Source organism: Staurois parvus, unplaced genomic scaffold, assembly GCF_062004578.1.
Source record: "Staurois parvus isolate SC_StPar_1 unplaced genomic scaffold, SC_StPar_1.0 ptg001328l, whole genome shotgun sequence".
NCBI lineage: Eukaryota > Metazoa > Chordata > Amphibia > Anura > Ranidae > Staurois > Staurois parvus.
The window spans coordinates 2,501,994-2,523,709 of record NW_028319124.1 but is presented as its reverse complement, the minus strand read 5'-3'; the positions used below and the strand labels follow the sequence as shown (position 1 = coordinate 2,523,709).

Below are 21,716 nucleotides of genomic sequence, written 5' to 3'. Positions count from 1 at the left end.
TGGGATCATTGTCCTGTTGAAAGGTCCAACGTCTCCCAAGCCTCAGGTGTGTGACGGACTGCATCACGTTTCCATCCAATATCTCCTGGTACTGAAGAGAATTCATGGTACCTTGCACACGCTGAAGCTTCCCTGTACCTGCAGAAGCAAAACAGCCCCAAAGCATGATTGACCCTCCACCATGCTTCACAGTAGGCAAGGTGTTCTTTTCATCATAGGCCTTGTTCTTCCTCCTCCAAACATAGCGTTGATCCATGGGCCCAAACAGTTCTAATTTTGTTTCATCAGTCCACAGAACACTATCCCACAACTTTTGTGGTTTGTCCACATGGCTTTTGGCATACTGCAGTCGACTCTTCTTATTCTTTGGAGACAGCAAGGGGGTACGCCTGGGAGTTCTGGCACGGAGGCCTTCATTACGCAGTGTGCGTCTTATTGTCTGGGCTGAAACTTCTGTACCCACATCTGACAAATCTTTTCTCAGTTCCTCAGCAGTCACACGGGGACTTCTCTCCACTCTACGCTTCAGGTAGCGCACAGCAGTCGAAGTCAGCATCTTCTTTCTGCCACGACCAGGTAGCGTTTCAACAGTGCCCTTTGCCTTGAATTTGCGAATGATGCTTCCTAAGGTGTCTCTTGGTATGTTTAACATCTTTGCAATCTTCTTATAGCCATTGCCCTTCCTGTGAAGAGAAATCACCTCTTCTCTTGTCTTCCTGGACCATTCTCTTGCCTTCACCATGTTTGTAACCACACCAGTAAATGTCTAGAAGGAGCTGAGTATCACAGTCATTTTAAAGCTGCCTAATTGGTGCTTATTATGCTTGATTGCTGCTCGGTGACATCCACAGGTGTTTTCAATACCTGATGGAAAGCACCTGTATGAACCTCTGTTCTTCAGAGTGGTAGTCTTTAAGGGGTTGAATAATTGTGGCAATGAAGAAACCACATAAGAACCATTTACTACTGTATTACATAAACAATTGATGTCATTTTAGTTGCATTTGGGTAGTTACAACGTCCTTGTAGGATTTGATTCTGAATACAATTCCAAATGTACACTATAGTCCCTAAACCCCTTTACAGCATTGGGGGTTGAATAATTTTGGCCACAACTGTATATAAAGTGCAGCTCTAAATAATAATAAAATAATAAAAACAAATATATGTATTAGAATGAAGATTGATCCTTAGTAAAATCTAGATGTATAAATATATAAAAGTTCAAAAACGAAGAAATGGTCCAGGAACTCAATATAAAGATTAAAGTGCTCAGGTGACATAGAAGTCCGGTATCCGTGTAGTAGTGATAAGGCAATGCGCACTCACCGGACGCGCATATTAAATGCGCTTTTGTGTATAAAAAATCCAGATGTCATCTGATAGTGGGTCGTCCTCCCTCTGTTTGGTATGAGGCTGGTGTAGGTGGTCCTCTTCCACTAGGGGTCCCCCTATGTGCTCCTGGTAGGTGTTATCCCTCTGGGTGAGCTGGATTCCACTATGTGGCAGTAATCCATCCAGGGAATGTATCTGTGGACTAAAGTATTCCCCCAGGGGATGAGAAGGATACTTCCATAGTGTAGTAATTTGTAAAAAGCTTTATTGTGATGCATCAAGGTAAAAACACATAATGAATAGTTGCAGACAGTGATCTGTAAGGACTGACCGTCTGGTGTAGTAAGATGGCCGCCAGAGCTCTACATTGCTCCGGTGGCGTGACGTCATGGCGTGGCTCCTACTGACGCGTTTCGTGCTCAAGCACGTCCTCAGAGGGGGGTCGCCAATCACACCGTGTCGTCCGCCGTTCGTATTTATAAATATTTTCGCACATGCGCAGTAAGTAGTGGCCATATTGGAGTAGTGAAAACGAACTGCGCAGGCACGAATATCCGGGCGCCATTTTCCCTTGGTCTCCCTATGTAGAAGAACGGAACAGACTGAGTGTCTGTGTTCACTATAGGAAGGCGCTGATGTGCACATAGATAAGCTTCGGCACCATTTTTCGTTAGGTTCTATTAGATAATAGACAGAGCAGATAAATCTTCTGAATGTCTATGCTGAACTGATGATTATTATAATAAACTTGGAGTTAGCTATAGTAAATAAAAAGGGGGAAGGGTAAAAACCAATAGTAGTAGCACTTTAAAAAATATTAATCTAGTCTTACATAAAACGAGCTAAAATTAATGCGCATGTGCGAATCTAATAACCACATCATACAATAAATAAATAAAATCTCTCATAGGGGATATAAAACAATATAATGTGAGTAATGTTAATCTTCATATTTGTAAGAAACTTAATGGTATACAGTTGTGGCCAAAATTATTCAACCCCCACTGAAATTGAGTGTTTTGGCCAGTTTGACATTGCTTTTGATCATTCAGTCATCTTGCTTACATTTACATTAAAGAGGCACTTGTAGGTCAGACAAATATAACATAACAGTTATAATGAAATAACCACAAATGTCTTTTCTGTGCTCACAGCATTATCAGTTTTATTCAACCCCCAAGTGACATTCAATCTTAGTACTTAGTACAGCATCCTTTTACAGTTATAACAGCTTTTAAACGTGAAGCATAGCTTGACACAAGTGTCTTGCAGCGATCTACGGGTATCTTCGCCCATTCTTCATGGGCAAAGGCCTCCAGTTCAGTCACATTCTTAGGCTTGCGCACTGCAACTGCTTTCTTTAAGTCCCACCAGAGGTTCTCAATCGGATTTAAGTCTGGTGACTGCGATGGCCACTCCAAAATGTTCCAGCCTTTCCTCTGCAACCATGCTCTAGTGGACTTGGAGGTATGCTTGGGATCATTGTCCTGTTGAAAGGTCCAACGTCTCCCAAGCCTCAGGTGTGTGACGGACTGCATCACGTTTCCATCCAATATCTCCTGGTACTGAAGAGAATTCATGGTACCTTGCACACGCTGAAGCTTCCCTGTACCTGCAGAAGCAAAACAGCCCCAAAGCATGATTGACCCTCCACCATGCTTCACAGTAGGCAAGGTGTTCTTTTCATCATAGGCCTTGTTCTTCCTCCTCCAAACATAGCGTTGATCCATGGGCCCAAACAGTTCTAATTTTGTTTCATCAGTCCACAGAACACTATCCCACAACTTTTGTGGTTTGTCCACATGGCTTTTGGCATACTGCAGTCGACTCTTCTTATTCTTTGGAGACAGCAAGGGGGTACGCCTGGGAGTTCTGGCACGGAGGCCTTCATTACGCAGTGTGCGTCTTATTGTCTGGGCTGAAACTTCTGTACCCACATCTGACAAATCTTTTCTCAGTTCCTCAGCAGTCACACGGGGACTTCTCTCCACTCTACGCTTCAGGTAGCGCACAGCAGTCGAAGTCAGCATCTTCTTTCTGCCACGACCAGGTAGCGTTTCAACAGTGCCCTTTGCCTTGAATTTGCGAATGATGCTTCCTAAGGTGTCTCTTGGTATGTTTAACATCTTTGCAATCTTCTTATAGCCATTGCCCTTCCTGTGAAGAGAAATCACCTCTTCTCTTGTCTTCCTGGACCATTCTCTTGCCTTCACCATGTTTGTAACCACACCAGTAAATGTCTAGAAGGAGCTGAGTATCACAGTCATTTTAAAGCTGCCTAATTGGTGCTTATTATGCTTGATTGCTGCTCGGTGACATCCACAGGTGTTTTCAATACCTGATGGAAAGCACCTGTATGAACCTCTGTTCTTCAGAGTGGTAGTCTTTAAGGGGTTGAATAATTGTGGCAATGAAGAAACCACATAAGAACCATTTACTACTGTATTACATAAACAATTGATGTCATTTTAGTTGCATTTGGGTAGTTACAACGTCCTTGTAGGATTTGATTCTGAATACAATTCCAAATGTACACTATAGTCCCTAAACCCCTTTACAGCATTGGGGGTTGAATAATTTTGGCCACAACTGTATATAAAGTTATAAAATATATTATATAGTCTATATGTGCCTAAATGAAGTATGGATAGGTGTTAAAGAATCATCACACTGTGCCTAGATAGTAACAAATATTCCCAGATATGTACAAGAAATCTCGTTATACCTCTATTGGGATAGTACTAGTAAAATATACACCAATGTGATCAGATATAATATATAAAAAAAATATATATAAAGACCACTATTTTAAAATAATGGTTAGGATGATAAAAGAACTAAAATTGGAAAAAAACAAATAAGGGGCAGAGCAGGGGAGGGGGGGAAGAAAAGAAGGCGGATGTCAAATATATCTGATTTAGTCCTAATCTTATTAGAAATGGATGGTAACTTAACTGTTCTCTATGAAACAATTAATATACACCTCAATGTTGAGGCCGTTAGGTTGTAAGGAACGAAGTTCATATATCCATTTCATTTCGAGCTGAGAAACCGCCCTTCTCTTGTGTATTCCTCTCCAGTGTGGTTTAATTAAGTTGATGCCTGTAAATTTTAAAGAGGTTGGATCCTTGTTGTGAAACCTCCTATAGTGATTAGAGACTGAGTGTTCTCTGTATCCACGTTTAATGTTATTGACATGTTCTCGTAACCTGTCCCTGAGTCTCCTGGTGGTACGCCCTATGTATTGCAACTTGCACGGACATTCTAGAAGGTAAACTACAAATTTACTATTACAGGTGATGAATTTGTCAATATTATACATTTTTCCAGTTGTTTGTGACATAAATGTAGTTTGTTTACGCTTCCTATTATTGTCACATGTGCAAATTATACATTTGTTGCAAGGGTAGTATCCCTTTAAATCTTTAAACAGGGACATTTTCATGGGTGAGTCAATCACATTTGGTGCGAGGTAATGTCGTAAACTGGTAGCCTTGCGAAACACTATTTCAGGCTTCTCTGGTAATATATTAGTCAACACTGGGTCCGCTTTTAGTACCTTCCAGTTTTTGTTGATGATGTGATTAATCTCACTATCGGATGACATCTGGATTTTTTATGCACAAAAGGGCAGTTAATATGCGCGTCTGGTGAGTGCGCATTGCCTTATCACTACTACACGGATACCGGACTTCTGTGTCACCTGAGCACTTTAATCTTTATATTGAGTTCCTGGACCATTTCTTCGTTTTTGAACTTTTATATATTTATACATCTAGATTTTACTAAGGATTAATCTTCATTCTAATACATATATTTGTTTTTATTATTTTATTATTATTTAGCGCTGCACTATATATCTATATATCTATCTATCTATCTATCTATCTATCTATCTATCTATCTATATATATATATATATAGTTGTTTTTAGGGTGATATTGGTACCTTTTTTGTGCATAGCAGCTTGTTACTTATATACTAAGGCTCTTTTACTACTTTCGCATAGTTTCTGTCCCTGCTTAGAGGCTGCCCTTCCCTGGTGGACTGTAAGGTAGTGGAGCTCCCTCTGTCAGCTTCCTTATGTTTCCTGCAGTCTCCCAGCCTGGAGGCAGAACCACTTCTCGCCTGGGTCCCTTCTAAGGCCACACAGCAGCAGCTTCAGTAATCCATATTCCACTCTACCCCTGCTGAGGTGACTCCCTATATCTAGGGGCAGTCTGCCACACTTCCAGAGGTCAGACTCCCATGAATACGCAGATCCATGTCTCCACTCCTCCACCCACTAGCTTCTGGAAGGTTCCATGGACCTACAGAACCAGGTGGAGGTGATAGAGGCCCAAACTGCTTAGTCATCCAGCCTAACCTGGACTGACCTGGGCTTGAACTCTACTCAGACATGCTCACTCCAACTACTGAGTGAGCCATTAAATTTACCTAATTCTCTAGCGCCACTAGAGTGCTTCTCATAGATATAATTATGGATGAAGGGGCAATAGAGGCAACTTTGGACAACAACATTGTCAATCTGTGTCAGATGCACCAGCAGATTTAGATGGACCACTAGATCGACAAATTAAAGCAGACATTTTACAGCAACAGCTTTTTTTTCCCTTTTGGGATAAAGGTTTTACATAAACAAATAAAAGCTGATCATTATAAGTACCTCTGTCAGGGTTAAATGGTTTGTCCCAACCCTCTAATTGTCACTTTTACTGGACAGCTTGGTCTTGTTAAGGAAGCTGAAAAATATCTGACCTAAAGGGCTAGTTCGCCTTTACAAAAATTTGCCTATGTAGGTGTGATGCCCTCCTGACCCCCTAAAGGCAGTATAACACCTCCAGAGATAGGGAGCTAGCCATCATTTACCTCAGACTTGGGTCCATGGCTATAATTGGAAATCTTGAAAAGAAAATTGGCTGCCAGTCACTTTCGGTCTTTTCAATGTTTTAATGTTGAACTTGGAAAGGAGGTAGGAGCAGTGAGGGTTAGCGGTCCAAGATACCAGCAACAGATTCTTTATGGACTCTCTGAACCCAGAACAAAGTCCAGCTTCACAGTATCAGAACCTTTAATCCGACCTGGCAATACTGCAATGGTGTTTTCAGATCCACTACATCTCCCAAGTGAGTCACCAGGCCCTTCTGAAACACCAGCCTTCCTTCTGGCTCTCTCCAGCAAAGGGGCCTCCCCTGAATCTCTTCACATTGGCTTGGCTTCCTCCACTCCGAGCTGGACAGCCTCAAGACCACCTCAGCGTAGATAGGCCTCAGGGCCTAGTCACAGAGCTCTCTCCAGCAGCATCTCTCCAGGCCTCAGCCTTACCAGAGATGTACCAGTGGCCATGAACCTCCTACTGGGCTGGCTGGAAGAAATATAAATATTCATAACTTAAGCAGGACATAGATGGGTCTAAAATTGGCTGATTTTTTGGCCAAAAAAAAAATCGGCCGATTTTCAGGCCGTTAGTGGGTTAAATGGTCGGCCGTTTTTTTTGGGATTTTGGCACATTTTTTTTTACTGGTAATGCAGGTCATAGACGGGTCGAAAACCGTCCGTTTTTTTTTTAAAAAAAAAAAAGAAAAATCGGTCGTTCAATAAGCCGACGTTACCACCAACGGTAAAAATAAATCGGCCGATTTTTGTCCCATCTACGGCCGGCATTTAATTACTTCTGTCCCTGCAGAGAGCTCCGCTATTATATTTGGCATGAAAAAATATTGCGGTTGCAGCAATGTATCCATTTTGTATCCATTTAGGATACAGATGGTTTTATTCGGATACAAATAGATACATTGTTGCAACCGCAATACTTTTTCATGTCAAATATAATAGCGGACTGGAATTCCTATTCTTCGTTTCTTCTTTTTTCTTCTTCTTTTTTGTCTTTTTCTTCTTTTTTCTTCTGCTTCTTCTTTTTCATCTTCTTGCAGGCCACGGCTCATGCGCAGATTTTTTATCGGTAAAAAATGCCCATCATTGCCAGGAAAATCGGCCGATTTTTTTCTAACTTCACTTATTAAAAAAAAATGTGCCAAAACCCCAAAAAGCGGCTGACCAATTAACCCATTAACGGTGCGAAATTCGGCCTTTTTTTTTTTTTTTTTTTTCAGCCGAAAAATCAGACGATTTTTGACCCATCTATGGCCTGCATTAGTCTGTGAAGTCTCATACTATGACCTGTGGTATCAGTGACACCTACTGGCGGCAGTGAGAAATACACAACCCAACTTAGCTTAGGGAAAGCCTAAATACAAAGTATGCAATCAGTCTGAGCAGCCTACAGCCCAGCCAAAAACTAGATTTACTACCCTGATGCAGTAGATCTGAGCTCAGCATTTGAGAGCTCACTCCTGTGATGGGGAGAGGTGAGTGGTAATGACTAGGCCTCACTTAGCAACGTCCTAGCAATGTTCTGGTTCTACAGCAAGTCCATTATTGCAAGTCAATTATTCAATTTTAGGCAAATCTGCACAGTTTGTTTATATCTACAGATGCCTCTTATCTGCATAGGCAGTTTTTTTTTTATTTTTTTATAAAGGTGTACTAACCCTTTGAGTTGGCCATAGATGACTGTTTTTTTTTTTTTTTTGATCAGCTAGTGGGCTGGCCACTAGAGGGTGCTGAGAGTATGACATAAGGATGCTAAAACATACCTGTTTTTATAACTGATTTTATCTTTCATATTATCTGGAATTGGAAAATAAAATGGTTATTGCAGCCGTGGATTTGTCTATTGCTTCTTGAGAGGCAACACCTTAAACGCTGCTTTTTACCTGTATTATTTCTGTATATTGCAAATTGGCTTGACAGATTGTTGGGTGGGACTGAAATGCCACCTGTTATGGTACACATTGGTACATCTGGCAAAGTTAGAGCAAGATGGGGCGTCCTAAAGCATTATTTCAGTGACTTGCTGAGTGAACTAGCTTAAAGTGTTACTAAACCCAGGACCCTGCATTCACTATATCTGGTCTCCCAGGACCCTGCATTCACTATATCTGGTCTCCCCGGACCCTGCATTCACTATATCTGGTCTCCCAGGACCCTGCATTCACTATATCTGGTCTCCCCGGACCCTGCATTCACTATATCTGCTCTCCCAGGACCCTGCATTCACTATATCTGGTCTCCCCGGACCCCGCATTCACTATATCTGGTCTCCCCGGACCCCGCATTCACTATATCTGGTCTCCCCGGACCCCACATTCACTATATCTGCTCTCCCCGGACCCCGCATTCACTATATCTGCTCTCCCCGGACCCCGCATTCACTATATCTGCTCTCCCCGGACCCCGCATTCACTATATCTGCTCTCCCCGGACCCCGCATTCACTATATCTGCTCTCCCCGGACCCCGCATTCACTATATCTGCTCTCCCCGGACCCCGCATTCACTATATCTGCTCTCCCCGGACCCTGCATTCACTATATCTGGTCTCCCACAGTACACACAACATAGAAATGCAATTATTTTAGTAAATATAAACTGCTAAATACCTCTTTTCATCAGCAGTAAGAGCAGTCTTGTGACTTCTATCAGTGTCCAGCCCACCACTAGCTAAAGCTTGTAGGAGGAGTTTTCTTTCTGCTCTAGGAGGATGCAAAACCCCCGACTGCTGTCTGACCAGTGCTGATTGGCCCTGTGCTGATCACATGCACTCTCCCAAAAAAAAAAAAAACTCTCTAAAAATACACACTAAACTGAGCATGTGCAGAATGGCTAATGTTCAGTCTGTCTTATCAGGAGATAAGACGTGGACATTTGAACAAGAGGAGTAGCAGAGAAGTCGGGATCAAACGGCCTTTTTACACAATGCAGAGGATTAACCCCTTAGGTTCCTCAGTGAGTATAACAAGCATGCTTTACTGCATATACAGACTTATTTTACTGTTGTGGGTTTAGTAACACTTTAACCACCTGCCATCCAGTCATGGTAGATGAATGGCTGGACAGGGCCTTCCGCTCTCTCCGTTAAATGCGCGCCCTGTGATTGCTGTGCCCTTCAGGTACAGCAGATCATAAATCACAGTGCAAGGCCAATAAAATTTGTCCTGTGCAATGTGATCACTGTGACCAATCACAGCAATCACATTTATAAACAAATATTACAGACTGCAGCCTGTGTGCCATTTTTTTTGGTTGTGTTTCTCTGTTTTAAACAGTGCTACTACAGCAGCTAGCCATGTCTCTGTTCACTAGTCACCCTAGTACATTGTCATTATGGTTAATTGCTCATTGTTGTCTAGGGGAACACAAAAAAAAAGTTTACTTACCCAATCCTCTGCTTCTCCCCACAGCTAGACCGGTCCCCACAGAGCCTGCACCCCTGCACTTCACCGGTCTAGTGTCTTGACATATTCAAGACCAAAGCAGGATCCATAGCCCATCTCTAGATGTGAGACACCGAGGGACAGTCCACCACCAGACCATGGGGGAGAGCCGTCTGACGTCTGCTGGGGAAGAGGAGGATCAGGTAAGTAAAATGGTTTCTCCTTTCTCCCAGACAAAATGAGCAATTAACCCTTGCAGTGCAGGATCATTTTTTTTTTCCCCCCGCTTTCAGGACATTTTCAGGACAACTATATTTATCAAAGCATTCCAATGGGCAACAATTATAAAAACTAAAATTAAAATATTTGAGGCTCAATTCTACAGTAATAAAGAAAATTAATGAGAAAGGGATGGCTTTAAAAAAAAATGAAGTGGGAGGGACACTATTGGCATTTAAGAGGAGTGCATCCAAAGATGCAAAACAGCAATCAGGAGCTAAGGCAGAATATGAAAAACATTTTATACTAAGGAATAATAGTTTCTTGAGTCTGTATAGCTTGTTCAAAATTTTCTCTATGTGCTTTGCAGAAATTAAACCTGTTTCTACAGAAGATCGGGCACTATAACTCTGTAACATTGAACAAGAGTCAATTCATGTGTTGCAATCATACATCACTCTGTTGTTAATAGGACCTTTGGCTTTACATTGAGTGTATTACACTTAGGCCCCTTTCACACCTCAGGGATTTGTAGCTTGAAGCTCCAAAATGTTTGAGGAGAAAAAAAAAATCAATTCTCAGTGGAGATGGGTCACATCTCCACTCTTGCCTGAAGCCAAACACCTGAAGCTCAAACAAGTTCTGGAGCTTGTTTGTCACTCAAATCAGACATATTTGTGCATTTTTGAGCATTTTTAATTCCATAAAAATGAATGGAAAAGTGCGAACCATAAATTTTTGTACGTTTTTGGAGCGTTTTCCTCCTCAAATCAAAAATGTAAAAAGAAGAATAAATAAATGTTAAATAAAATAAATTCACAACTAAATAAAAGCAATCATAAATAAAAAAAAATAAAATAAATAATATGTAATATTACATAAATAAATAAATAACAACTCCTAACCATACAAAAAACTAAATAAATTAATTAATATTATTAATAAAATAATTATAACAAATTAGCAACCTAACAAAAAATAAGTGAACTAAATAATGATAGTAATTTAACAATCTAACAACAATAAATAAATAATAGGAAGTCAACAAATAAAATATTAACCCCCTAATCCAAACCCTACCTTCTAACCCTAACTCTAGTCCCAAACCCTAATCCTAACCTAACACCTAACCTTAACTCTAAACCTTTACCCTAACAAAATAAATAAATACATGAATAATAACAAATTAAATAAAAGCTGATGGAAAGCTAAAATAGCTGAAAAATAAATGATATAACGGATGATATTTTTCTCTATTGCCTATAAAAAAAACAGTCAAAGTGAAAAAAAATCTTTAAAAATGCTGTACAAAAACACAAAATTGCTCCAAAACGCACATACAAACTTACAACAAGACTCCCGAAAAAAATGCGATGCTCAGGTGTGAACACAGCCTTACTCTTATTTCTTACTCTACTTTTATAGAACTTCTTACTGGATAAATATGCTAAACAATTTACTTGGATTGGTCTGACAGATGTGGACACAGATGGTACATTTAAGTGGATTGATGGGACGGGGTTGCCATACAAGTAAGTCATGTGGATATTCTATAATTTTAGTAAAATGCAATAAATGCAGATCTGCCAGGTAAAATATAGTAATTTTAAATAAAGATAGAAATCTGTGCACTAAAGGGGGGCTCTGTATTTGACCCGGTTGCTATAAGATTTCTGTGAACAGCTTTTAAGACATTAACACATATTTGAAGAGAGCATACAATATATTTCCATTAGGCTGAAACAAGAGTAGAATTTAGAGGTCTGACCATCATAACATGCTGTCCCTGAAGAGGACTGTCATAGAATATTATTTTTTTTTCTCTCTGGTGGCATTTTGTTTTGGTGCACACATGAAAAACAGATTTGTGATCCTTTCTTTTGAAAAATAAAAGTATCTTTTCTTTACAACATTATCCTTCAGATTACTCAATGCATTAACCTCATTCACATGTTGGGGTGTTCAAGGGAAGGGGGGGTATATGCAATTTTAAAGGATTATTATGAAATTTTTTTTACAGAGCTCTGTTTGGTTAATAATGTAATGTTAGAGTTCAGTATATGAATTCATATTTTTACTCCCTCGTTTATATTTTTTCAGATTTAATAGCAAACTAAGGTCCTATTCACATGGGGCAATGACATGCTCAGGTGTTCCAAGCATCCCTACGCCGATGTCCAATTGTTGTCTATTGGGACATGCAGCCACTGTGTCCCAATATGGCATGCGGGTGTGGGTCCCCAAATGCAGACAGCTACATGCACCCCCATGTCATTGGAAGTATACAATCCAAACACACAAATTCCAGCATTAAAAATGGCTGTGTGTATAAGTGGGTGCTGCAGTGACTGTTGGCTGGAACTGAACAGAATCAGCAAGAGAGCATGTCACCAGCACACCGAGGATCACCAATATCCAAAAGTTTTAATGAATGATCACAGCAATGAAACGTTTCGGAGTCTCGCAGGACTCCCTCATCAGGCATGTGATGATGGAGTCCTGCGAGACTCCCAAACTTTGCCTTTCTGTAACTATGTGATCAATCATTAAAACTTTTGGACCCATGTTGGTGATCCTCAGTGTGCTGGTGACATTCTCCCTTCCCATGTCATATTGGGACACAATGTCTGACTCTGTGCAGCAGTGTGTCCCAATAGACAACCATGGGACATCGGCACATGTGCATCCCCTTGCTGGCAGAACACAACCTGGCATGGGTCATGCATGGTATTACCCCATGTGAATGGGGCCTAAGCTTTCCAGAAAAAGTGACAATGAGAAGGGTTGGGCCAAACATTAACACTACCAGAGGTGTTTCCTAAGCCAGGTGTTTTCTTCAAGAAATATTTTTTGTGAGTCTATTGCAAGGCTTCTTATCTGGAGATCCTGCCAGTTAGAGCACTTCCTGTTGCAGACTGAATAAACCCCAAGCCAATGCCTTGTAATTGGTAGCAGCATTGTCAATATGCCCTATGAACAAGGACATTGCACAGAGTGGCCTCTCACCTCCTCTTCTGGGGTCCCCAATGGCATTCTCCGCTTCTCCTTCCCTGAGTGTGCCCCCATAGCAAGCTGCTTGCAAGGGGGCATGCATGCAGGCATGCTCCCAAACTGGGCTGTGCTTGTCCATAGATACACACAGAGCACTTGTCCCTGCCCCCCGTTTACAGCATTTGTGAGAATACAGCACTGTTGCAGATGGGCATAGTGCTGGATCAAGGGGGGGGGGGGGGGCGGACAAACAGCTAGTGAAAGGTTTTTTGTTTTTATTTTTTTTACTTTAATGCAGGTAATGCATTAAGGTAAAAACTTTTTTTACCTTTTAAAACTACTTTAATTCTTCTTTAAAAAAAAAAAAAAGATTACTCCTGGTAATGGTTTAGTTTGTCCCAGTCTGCATTTAAATCCAGAGGAAAACATAAATAAGTATCTGTATAGTAAGGGAACATATACTGAATACTATCATTAAACGAAATCATGAATTAGGCAAAAAGAGTGTATAGAATACTTTATTTTTCACCATAGTTGTCCTTTTATACAGTGGGTCACAACCAGGGGCTCAAGAACTACATGTGACTCTCTGTCTACCAGATTACTTTTTATAAATGTCCCTTCTGTATGAAGCCAATCAAAGGTTGTCTTCTTTGTAATATTCATTAAAATCATTTACATACTTTGAATGGCTAACTTCTGCCATTGTCGTTGAATAAGAATGCAGGTTAGAAAAGTTGGGGATCTGTGCTGTAATTTCTTTCGTTCTTCCCTTGCAGTTATTGGGGAAATGGAGAACCAAATGGTGGAACCAAGGAGAACTGTGTTTGTCTGTTTAGAGAAGGAAAATGGAATGATTATGGCTGTCATATAAATAGTAATGCCATCTGTGAGAAGAGACTGCTATGATTATAATTTCCGCTCTGTGGAATACGAACACCTCTGGGGACTTTGGAAATATATCCTGCATCATTTGTTGGTCCTTTCCAATGTTAGCAATGGCTCGATATGCAGCTTGAAGAATTTTGACTTAACCATAATCATGTATGGTCGTTCAATGTTCCCAAAGCATGGAGTTATCAAATATGTTATCAAATATATAATTTCATTTAACTATGAAAAAATGCCCTACCTGAAATTCTTCTGTAAATCACAGTTTCTCAGTTTGTAAGGTTAGGTTTTAAATATGTTGAACAGTAGCAGTCATACTTTACTCTATTCACCGTGTGGCTTGATTAGGCCAGTACAACAAATTAGTGTCATCCATTAAACTGTGCAGTTGTCACAAATTTCACACAATTTACCCCACTCTAAGTTTTGTGTAATCCCCTGCATTAAGAATTCAAAGATTATCCCACACGGTCGTGGGAGTGTACTTCCTAAAGTTTGTTCCATGTGACTTCTCACCTTTCAGTTTCTGGTACCATTAATCCCAATAAGTGCCAGTGTCACAGATACCCTTTAGTGACCCCCTTTTCCTCCAGGGGGCCAGGATTGGATTGGAAAATGAAAACATGACGCTGCAGCCAACATATAGTATAAGTGTGTAGAAACCCGTAAAGTTCTTCCCTGCAGTTTCCAATAACCTCTTGAAACATTGAGGCGGTTGTACATACTTTCACATCATCTGTAGAGGAAAATCAGTATTTTTTATGCTGCCTTAAAATGAGCCCTTGCTGTTTAACCATGCCCACTCACAATAAGTTATGCCCACTTTTCATAATATAATTTGCAAAATGTTCCTACAATTTAATTTCCTCTGGCAGGCCCAGGGTACCCCAGTCTAACACTGCTGTCCACTGCTCAATGCAATTTGGTATCAGCCCTCTGAAGAAGTGCGTGCGCCCGAAACGCGTTAGAGGAGGCAAAAGACGCCGTGACATCACGCCACCGGAGCCATGTGGAGGCCCGGTGGCCATCTTACTTTCTGGATGGTTAGTCCATGTGCCTGTCACATCAGATGTCACATCTCTTAATGCTGTTTTTACCTGGAATTTGCAAATTCTTTTATACTATTTCAATAAATTGAGTATTACTTACCTTACTACACTATGGGCATTCTTTATGGTCTCCTGTGTGGAGCCTTTTATTTCTAGAGCCCATCCTGATCCAGCCATCCATCAGCATCCTGAGAGGGAGTTCCTTAAAGCTGACACCCACCCATCCATCCCTTAAAGGGATCTCTGGGCAGCTGGATCCAGTATTCCTGAGTATTCCTGACAATACCACCACACCTAGAGGGAGGACCATTCCTGGAGTAGGATCGTTTCCAGTACCTGAAAGGTACCTCTACATATTTTTATACAATGCGTATTTACTTAACGCATATGGGTGAGTGCGTAATTCTACTACACCTTTGGAGCACCATCAGTTGGATTCTACTTGTCACCTTTACATAGATCTGCATTTGCTGATACTTTGCACATTTTTACGGACATTTAATAGTGATTTATTTGTTTTAGCGCTGCACTTATTTATCTGTTATGCAGAGCTACCAGAACAGGAGGAAACAACGTGGGCCTGAAACCCTGCCCACCTCTCCATCTTCTGACATTAGCCACATCTACACATGGTACACAGGCCATCCTATATCTTCAAAGAGACACATTTACTTTGCTCATGCAAGGAACGTCAACCCACCTCTACAGTTAGTTAAGGCTGCCCAGGTTGGGAAAGGGTTAACTGTGCTTAGACTCTTTCCTGAGCTTTTGAAGTCCTGTTCCCTACTGTAAGCTACATAAATACAAGGAGAGGGCTCAAAGCTCTGGCTCTCTTCCACATGGGATTTCAGAGGAAGCACTGCTGCAATATGTAAGCCTCCCTGGAGCACATGGCAGCTTTCTGTGTCAATTGGCTGGGATTCTGCCTGGACCAGGAATCTACCATCACTGGACATTTGCTGCTTGGACTTTGCATCCCTGGAAGGTATGAACCTGGTAACCTGCATTAGTTAGGACTGGATTCTGTTTCATGTGTGCTGTGCTGTTGAACTGTGTTGCTGAATCTTCAGTAAAACTGTTAAATGTTTCAAGCCTGGTCTGAAGTTACTATAAAGGGGTGCATGAAGATTTCTGGCATATGAAAGAACAGGACCTGTAAAACACATATGGGGTATGAAGGCAAGGGGTCCACTCAGCAGAAGGTGTGGAGAAAGAGTAGTTGCCACGGGTAACCAAGGACTGGTGTAAAGGTTCAGCAGTCTATCATGAAGCATAGTACCTAGTGTAGGTGACAGGTCCTCTGGTAGTGAGGGGGTCGTTGCTCTAACTCTCACTCCAGTAGCCAGTTCCCCAAAAGTTTAGGACCAAACTCTCATTACAAAGACCCATGGCTTAGTCGCATGGTACAGGAGAGCAACAGAAGTTAATTAAGTGCATGCATGAGGTCTACGCTAGGAGCACCGCCCTAATGTTGATTTCACATGAGCATGGTCTCGCCTGGTCCTGGGCATTGACAAGCATGTACATTGGCTAAAGGTACCCCTACGTGTATGGGCGAAGGTGGCTCCATGCACACATGCATTCAAAAATACTTTATCACACAGGAGGTGTGTAGTACGTTCTGTCCTTCTCCCTTGCTGCCACATCCCCTTGCACCTCCTGCTTAACACCAGCTGTCAAAATGAAAGCAGGGATTTGATGGGTAAATACAGCAGCTGTAGAAGCTGCTGTAAATAAAATGGACCATCTGATACACTGTCTATAAGCACTGTTCATGTTGGTTATGTGTTAGAGAAGACACTGGTAGTGATAGCAGAATTCAGGCTTTACTTGTGTGGCTTAAGTTACAAACATACAGAGCACATTTCAGCAGACTGTATAACAGACACATTACTTCCTGAAGAGATGATAGAGAAGAAGAAAGAAGCAGCAAGTTTTACACATACACAACTAGTGACCTTTAGCGTACAGTGCCATCTACTGGTCAAGTGATATTACCACAGAATACTGTATGTAGTACATTATAGTACATGCTGTTGTATTCCCAACACCCCTTCTCATAATTATATGACATTTAGTCTCTTTTGTAGAAAACAATGACGTTCCCTTGGCAAAGGTTTGGTGAGTGCGTCTGCAGTCATCTCCTCTGATGGGCAGTACTGGATGTCGATAACCCCTTGTTCTTGCATGTCTCTGAGCAGATGATATCTTACATCAATGTGATTGGTTCTTGGGTTAATCTTCTCAGAGTGTGTAAGCTTTATGCATCCCTGATTGTCTTCAAAGATGGGTGTGGGTTGTGACCTATTCAGTCCCATGTCTAGTAGAAGTTGACGAATCCAAATGGCTTCTTGACATGCATGTGCTGCTGCTATGTATTCCGCTTCAGTTGAAGAGAGTGCAACAGTCACTTGTTTCCGATGGTTTTGCGACCGGGAGGGAGTTCTGTTAGTGACCAAGTTTTATTTTATTGAAGTGATTTTATTTCTTCTTCAACTGCTTTTCTCCACTGATCGGCTTCCCTTCTCGGCAAAGTTTCTATGTCTTCCCAGGATGTTGGCTCCTGTGTTTGATGTGTTTTAGCAGCGTATGATAACCTGCGGGGTGGTATCCCTTTTGTCATTCGAGAGGATCTTCTGATTTCTTGTTGTTCAGTGGATTCTATTGGATCGTTGATTGTAAGTTCCACTTCTTGTTCTGGCTCTTGTCCTGCTTCGCATGGGTCAGTGTCTCTTGCCGATTCAGCGCGTAAATCCTCTCCACATTTTTCAAAAATTGTATTATCTGGTTCTTCACTTTCATTAAAATAAACACTGCGGCTTACTGTGACCTTGTTGGTCTTTGGACAAAGGATTCTATATCCCTTACTCTGCTCACTGTAGCCAACCAGAATGCCTTCTATGGCTTTGTTCTCCAACTCGGAGCGTTTCTGACTTGGAATGTGGGCATATGCTTTACAGCCAAATACTCTGATGTGTCCTACGTTAGGTTTTGATCCATTCCACCCCCAACAGTTCATGTTTTCAGGATTTCCATTATTTTGCACAGGTGATTTGATCAGTTTCACTGCCTTAGTAATTACCACAGCTGTTTCATCTGAGGGAAATCCTGAAAACATGACCTGTTGGGGGTCCATGAGGACTGGAGTTGAGAAACACTGCTATGGTGGAAGTTTTGAAGAAGCTGCCAATAATCATGAACTGGCATTCTGCTTAGTTATCATAGAAACATTATGGGTTCATTGGATTGTGTGCAGCTTTATCCCAGGCTATAAGTCACAAATTTGGAAAAGCTGCAAGGCTTCCATTTAAAAAATGCACCTTTGTTTCAGGGGGTGGCACTTTAGGGTTTTCAGTTACTTTGGGGGGTATATTTATTTTATGTTGAAAGGTCTTTTTTTCAGTTTCAGTGTTTTGCATGGTTTTGCAAATCAACATAAGAAAACAAAAGCAAGCATGTAAATCACCCACACACGGGCTAATCAATGATCAGGTATTACAGAATAATCTTGTGTATTAAATATACTCATTAACCCATAAATTTTGAATAAATGTGCAAAACACAAATAAAATTCTATTTGCAAAGCCCCAAACCCTACACAGTCCATAAACTCAAAACCAATTATAATAACATAAAGTCCATGAATAGTGAGAAACATTTCATAATCCACCATTCCCACTGCCAAGTGTTCCACCACCAATAGTCAAGGTGCTTTGCTCACTCACCAGATGCCAATGACCCACAAGTAAAGTCATATAGCGCTCTGTGGTCACCCCAGCCATACAGGCAGGGGCCGGAATATGCTGGGTAACGTCCCATGCTTTGATTGTAGCCTGCATGGTATCGGTAAGAGGAAAGTCAGCTCCTGAGCCTCAATATAACAGAAGTTACAGGCTTTTATAGGAGCCTAAGACTGCTGCCTCTAGCACTGTGGTTGACTAGCCATCGTCCCCAAGAAGCCATCTGCGGGCAAAAATACCCTGCCCCGCTAAATAGTATTTGTAGAGGTCCATAAGTGCAAGGCCTCCCTAACCTCAGGGCTCCTATAACACCTTCAGGCCAACCCTAGAAGGTGAGGCCCCCCAAACAAAGGAGTTGAATAATCCATTGACGCACAGAAAAAATAACAAGGGATCCCAGTGAGGGAATTCCTTAAAAAATAGAGGAAGGATCCTCATTTTGAAAAGATTAATACACCCCAGCAGGGACAGCGGAAGATCACGCCACAACGCTATCTTGGATTTTAGAAGGTCAATCAGGGGTAGTAGGTTCACTGTATAGAGTCCTTAACATTAACAGATATTGGAAAGCGTAGTATGCCACACAATGTTAATGCAACGGTTTATGAAACACATTTCAGTAAAAAATACACAACCATTAATTTTAGGGCACATATATGTATATACTGTATATTACATTATGTATTACATTTTGGTAAAATATTAAATATGAGGTTTCACCAAGTAAATAGATACCCAACATGTCAAGACTTAAAACTGCTTGCACCTGGGAAACAGCAACAAACTTTAGTACTCTACATTTTCCTTAGGTAACCTTTTAAAGGCCCCTGCAGGTCATTAGAAACCATGTATAATAGGCCTAGAATTATTGCTTTGACTTCAGCATGCATGTTGATATGTAACATATGTAGCGCAATTGACGTTTTCATGTGTAGACTCCATTCCCACCTGATGGCAAACAGTCAACTTGTCAGAAATACACACACAAGTGTGTGTACAACTCTCCCCAAAGCCACCAATATACTTCAGTAAAAGGGACACTAAACAATATCCTTATTCACTAAAAAAAATCCATACACATTCACTATACACTATATTGCCAAAAGTATTGAGACACCCTTCCAAATCATTGGATTCAGGTATTCCAATCGCCTCCATGGCTACAGGTGTATACAATCAAGCACCTAGGCATGCAGACTGCTTCTACAAACATTTGTGAAAGAATGGGTGGCTCTCAGGAGCTCAGTGAATTGAAGCAAGATAGGTTGCCACCTGTGCAATAAGTCCATCCGTGACATTTGCTTGTTACTAAATATTCCACGGTCACCTGTTAGTGGTGTTACAACAAAGTGGAAGCAACTGGGAACAAAAGCAACTCAGCCACCAAGTGGTAGGCCACGTAAAATGGCAGAGCAGGGTCAGTGCATGCTGAAGTGCACAGTGCACAGAAGTCGCCAGCTGTCTGCAGAGTCAATAGCTAAAGACCCCAAACTTCATGTGGCCTTCAGATTAGCACAACAACAGTGCATAGAGAGTTTCATGGAGTTGGTTTCCATGGCCGAGCAGCTGCATCCAAGCCTTACATCACCAAGTGCAATGCAAAGCATCAGATGCAGTGGTGTAAAGCACGCCACCACTGGACTCTAGAGCAGTAGAGACGTGTTCTCTGGATTGACTAATCACGTTTCTCTGTCTGGCAATCCGATGGACATGTCTGGGTTTGGCGGTTGCCAGCAGAACAGTACTTGCCTGACTGCATTGTGCCAAGTGTAAAGTTTGGTGAAGGGGGGATTATGGTGTGGGGTTGTTTTTCAGGGGTTGGGCTTGTCCCCTTAGTTCCAGTGAAGGGAACTCTTAAGGCATCAGCATACCAGGACATTTTGCACAATTTCATGCTCTCAACTTTGTGGGAACAATTTGGGGATGGCCCCTTCCTGTTCCAACATGACTGTGCACCAGTGCACAAAGCAAGGTCCATAAGAACATGGATGAGGGAGTCTGGGGTGGAGGAACTTGACTGGCCTGCACAGAGTCCTAACCTCAACCTGATTAGAACACCTTTGGTATGAATTAGAGTGGAGACTTCTAGCCAGGCCTTCTTGTCCGACATCAGGGCCTGACCTCACAAATGCGCTTCTGGAAGAATGGTCAAACCTTCCCATAGACACCCTCCTAAACCTTGTGGACGGCCTTCCCAAAAGAGTTGAAGCTGTTATAGCTGTAAAGGGTAGAACAACTCAATACTGAACCCTACGGACTAAGACTGGGATGCCATTAAAGTTCCTGTGCGTGTAAAGGCAGGCGTCCCAATACTTTTAGTAATATAGTGTATGTAATGGAACTGGACCCCAACTGCACTAGGGTATTTCCGTTAGACTCCTGCTTCCCTGTCTGAACACCATCCAAAGACCTTACCGCTGATCATACAGGAAATAGACAGCACCAGACTCTCCTTAAGACAGGAAGTGGACTGCTTTATTTTAACACAACCAGGAACAGGAAACACATCAGCAGGCCGCCCCATCAGGGGGAAGGGCTGCAGGAAACACCCCCCACCAAACCAAGACACAGAACAATGGGATGCAGCACATGGCAGTGACCAATGACCAACCCCCACAGCAATACACAAACATTACATCCCATAATAGTTTGCTAGAACAATGGGATGCAGCTGCATGGCAGAGAACAATGAACAAGGGAACAACCACCTGGCAGTGAACAATGGACAACCCCCCACCCCACCTATACATGTCTACACTATATCAGGACAGACCACCCTGTACCCCTAACAGGCACAGGGTGGATTACACATAAGAGGAATTTGGGGGGATGATACAGGGATCCCCCCACCATGGCCCTGTGATATGTTTTTCATGAAATTGTTTCTTGCTGTGTTTTTCTGCTCTCAAACCTCTTCTTTTCCCTTCACTTCCAATTAGTTTGGAATGAGCAGTACACAACAGCTGTGGTCATGTGAACTGCTCTGTGCACACTACAAATCACATATTCCATCTCGAGAGCAAGAAACAGATGGTAGCTATGTATGTACGTACAATAGGTCCATGAAAAAAAAATAGCCACCTCTAGCAGGAACTCGGTTTACACAGAAAAAAAAAAATTGGAAAATTAAAGGAGGCTGAGAGCAATAAAGGGGATTTTTTTTTAGTTAAGAATATTAACTTAAATCAGATATATTTTTTTAAAACCAGAGTTCAG

At 41.7% G+C, this 21,716-nt stretch overlaps 1 protein-coding gene across 3 annotated transcripts in view; it reads left to right on the top strand.

The window, feature by feature from the left end:
- Nucleotides 1–14,864, top strand: part of LOC149436928 (CD209 antigen-like protein C) — a 52,941-nt gene extending 38,077 nt beyond the window's left edge. For all 3 annotated transcript variants that reach the window (XM_089661248.1, XM_089661247.1, XM_089661249.1), the window contains 2 exons: nucleotides 11,255–11,361; nucleotides 13,600–14,864. In XM_089661248.1, coding sequence (XP_089517374.1) covers nucleotides 11,255–11,361; nucleotides 13,600–13,729 — 237 coding nt within the window. In that variant the 3' untranslated portion in view covers nucleotides 13,730–14,864. The remainder of the gene's footprint in view (nucleotides 1–11,254; nucleotides 11,362–13,599) is intronic.
- Nucleotides 14,865–21,716: the final 6,852 nt, after the last annotated feature.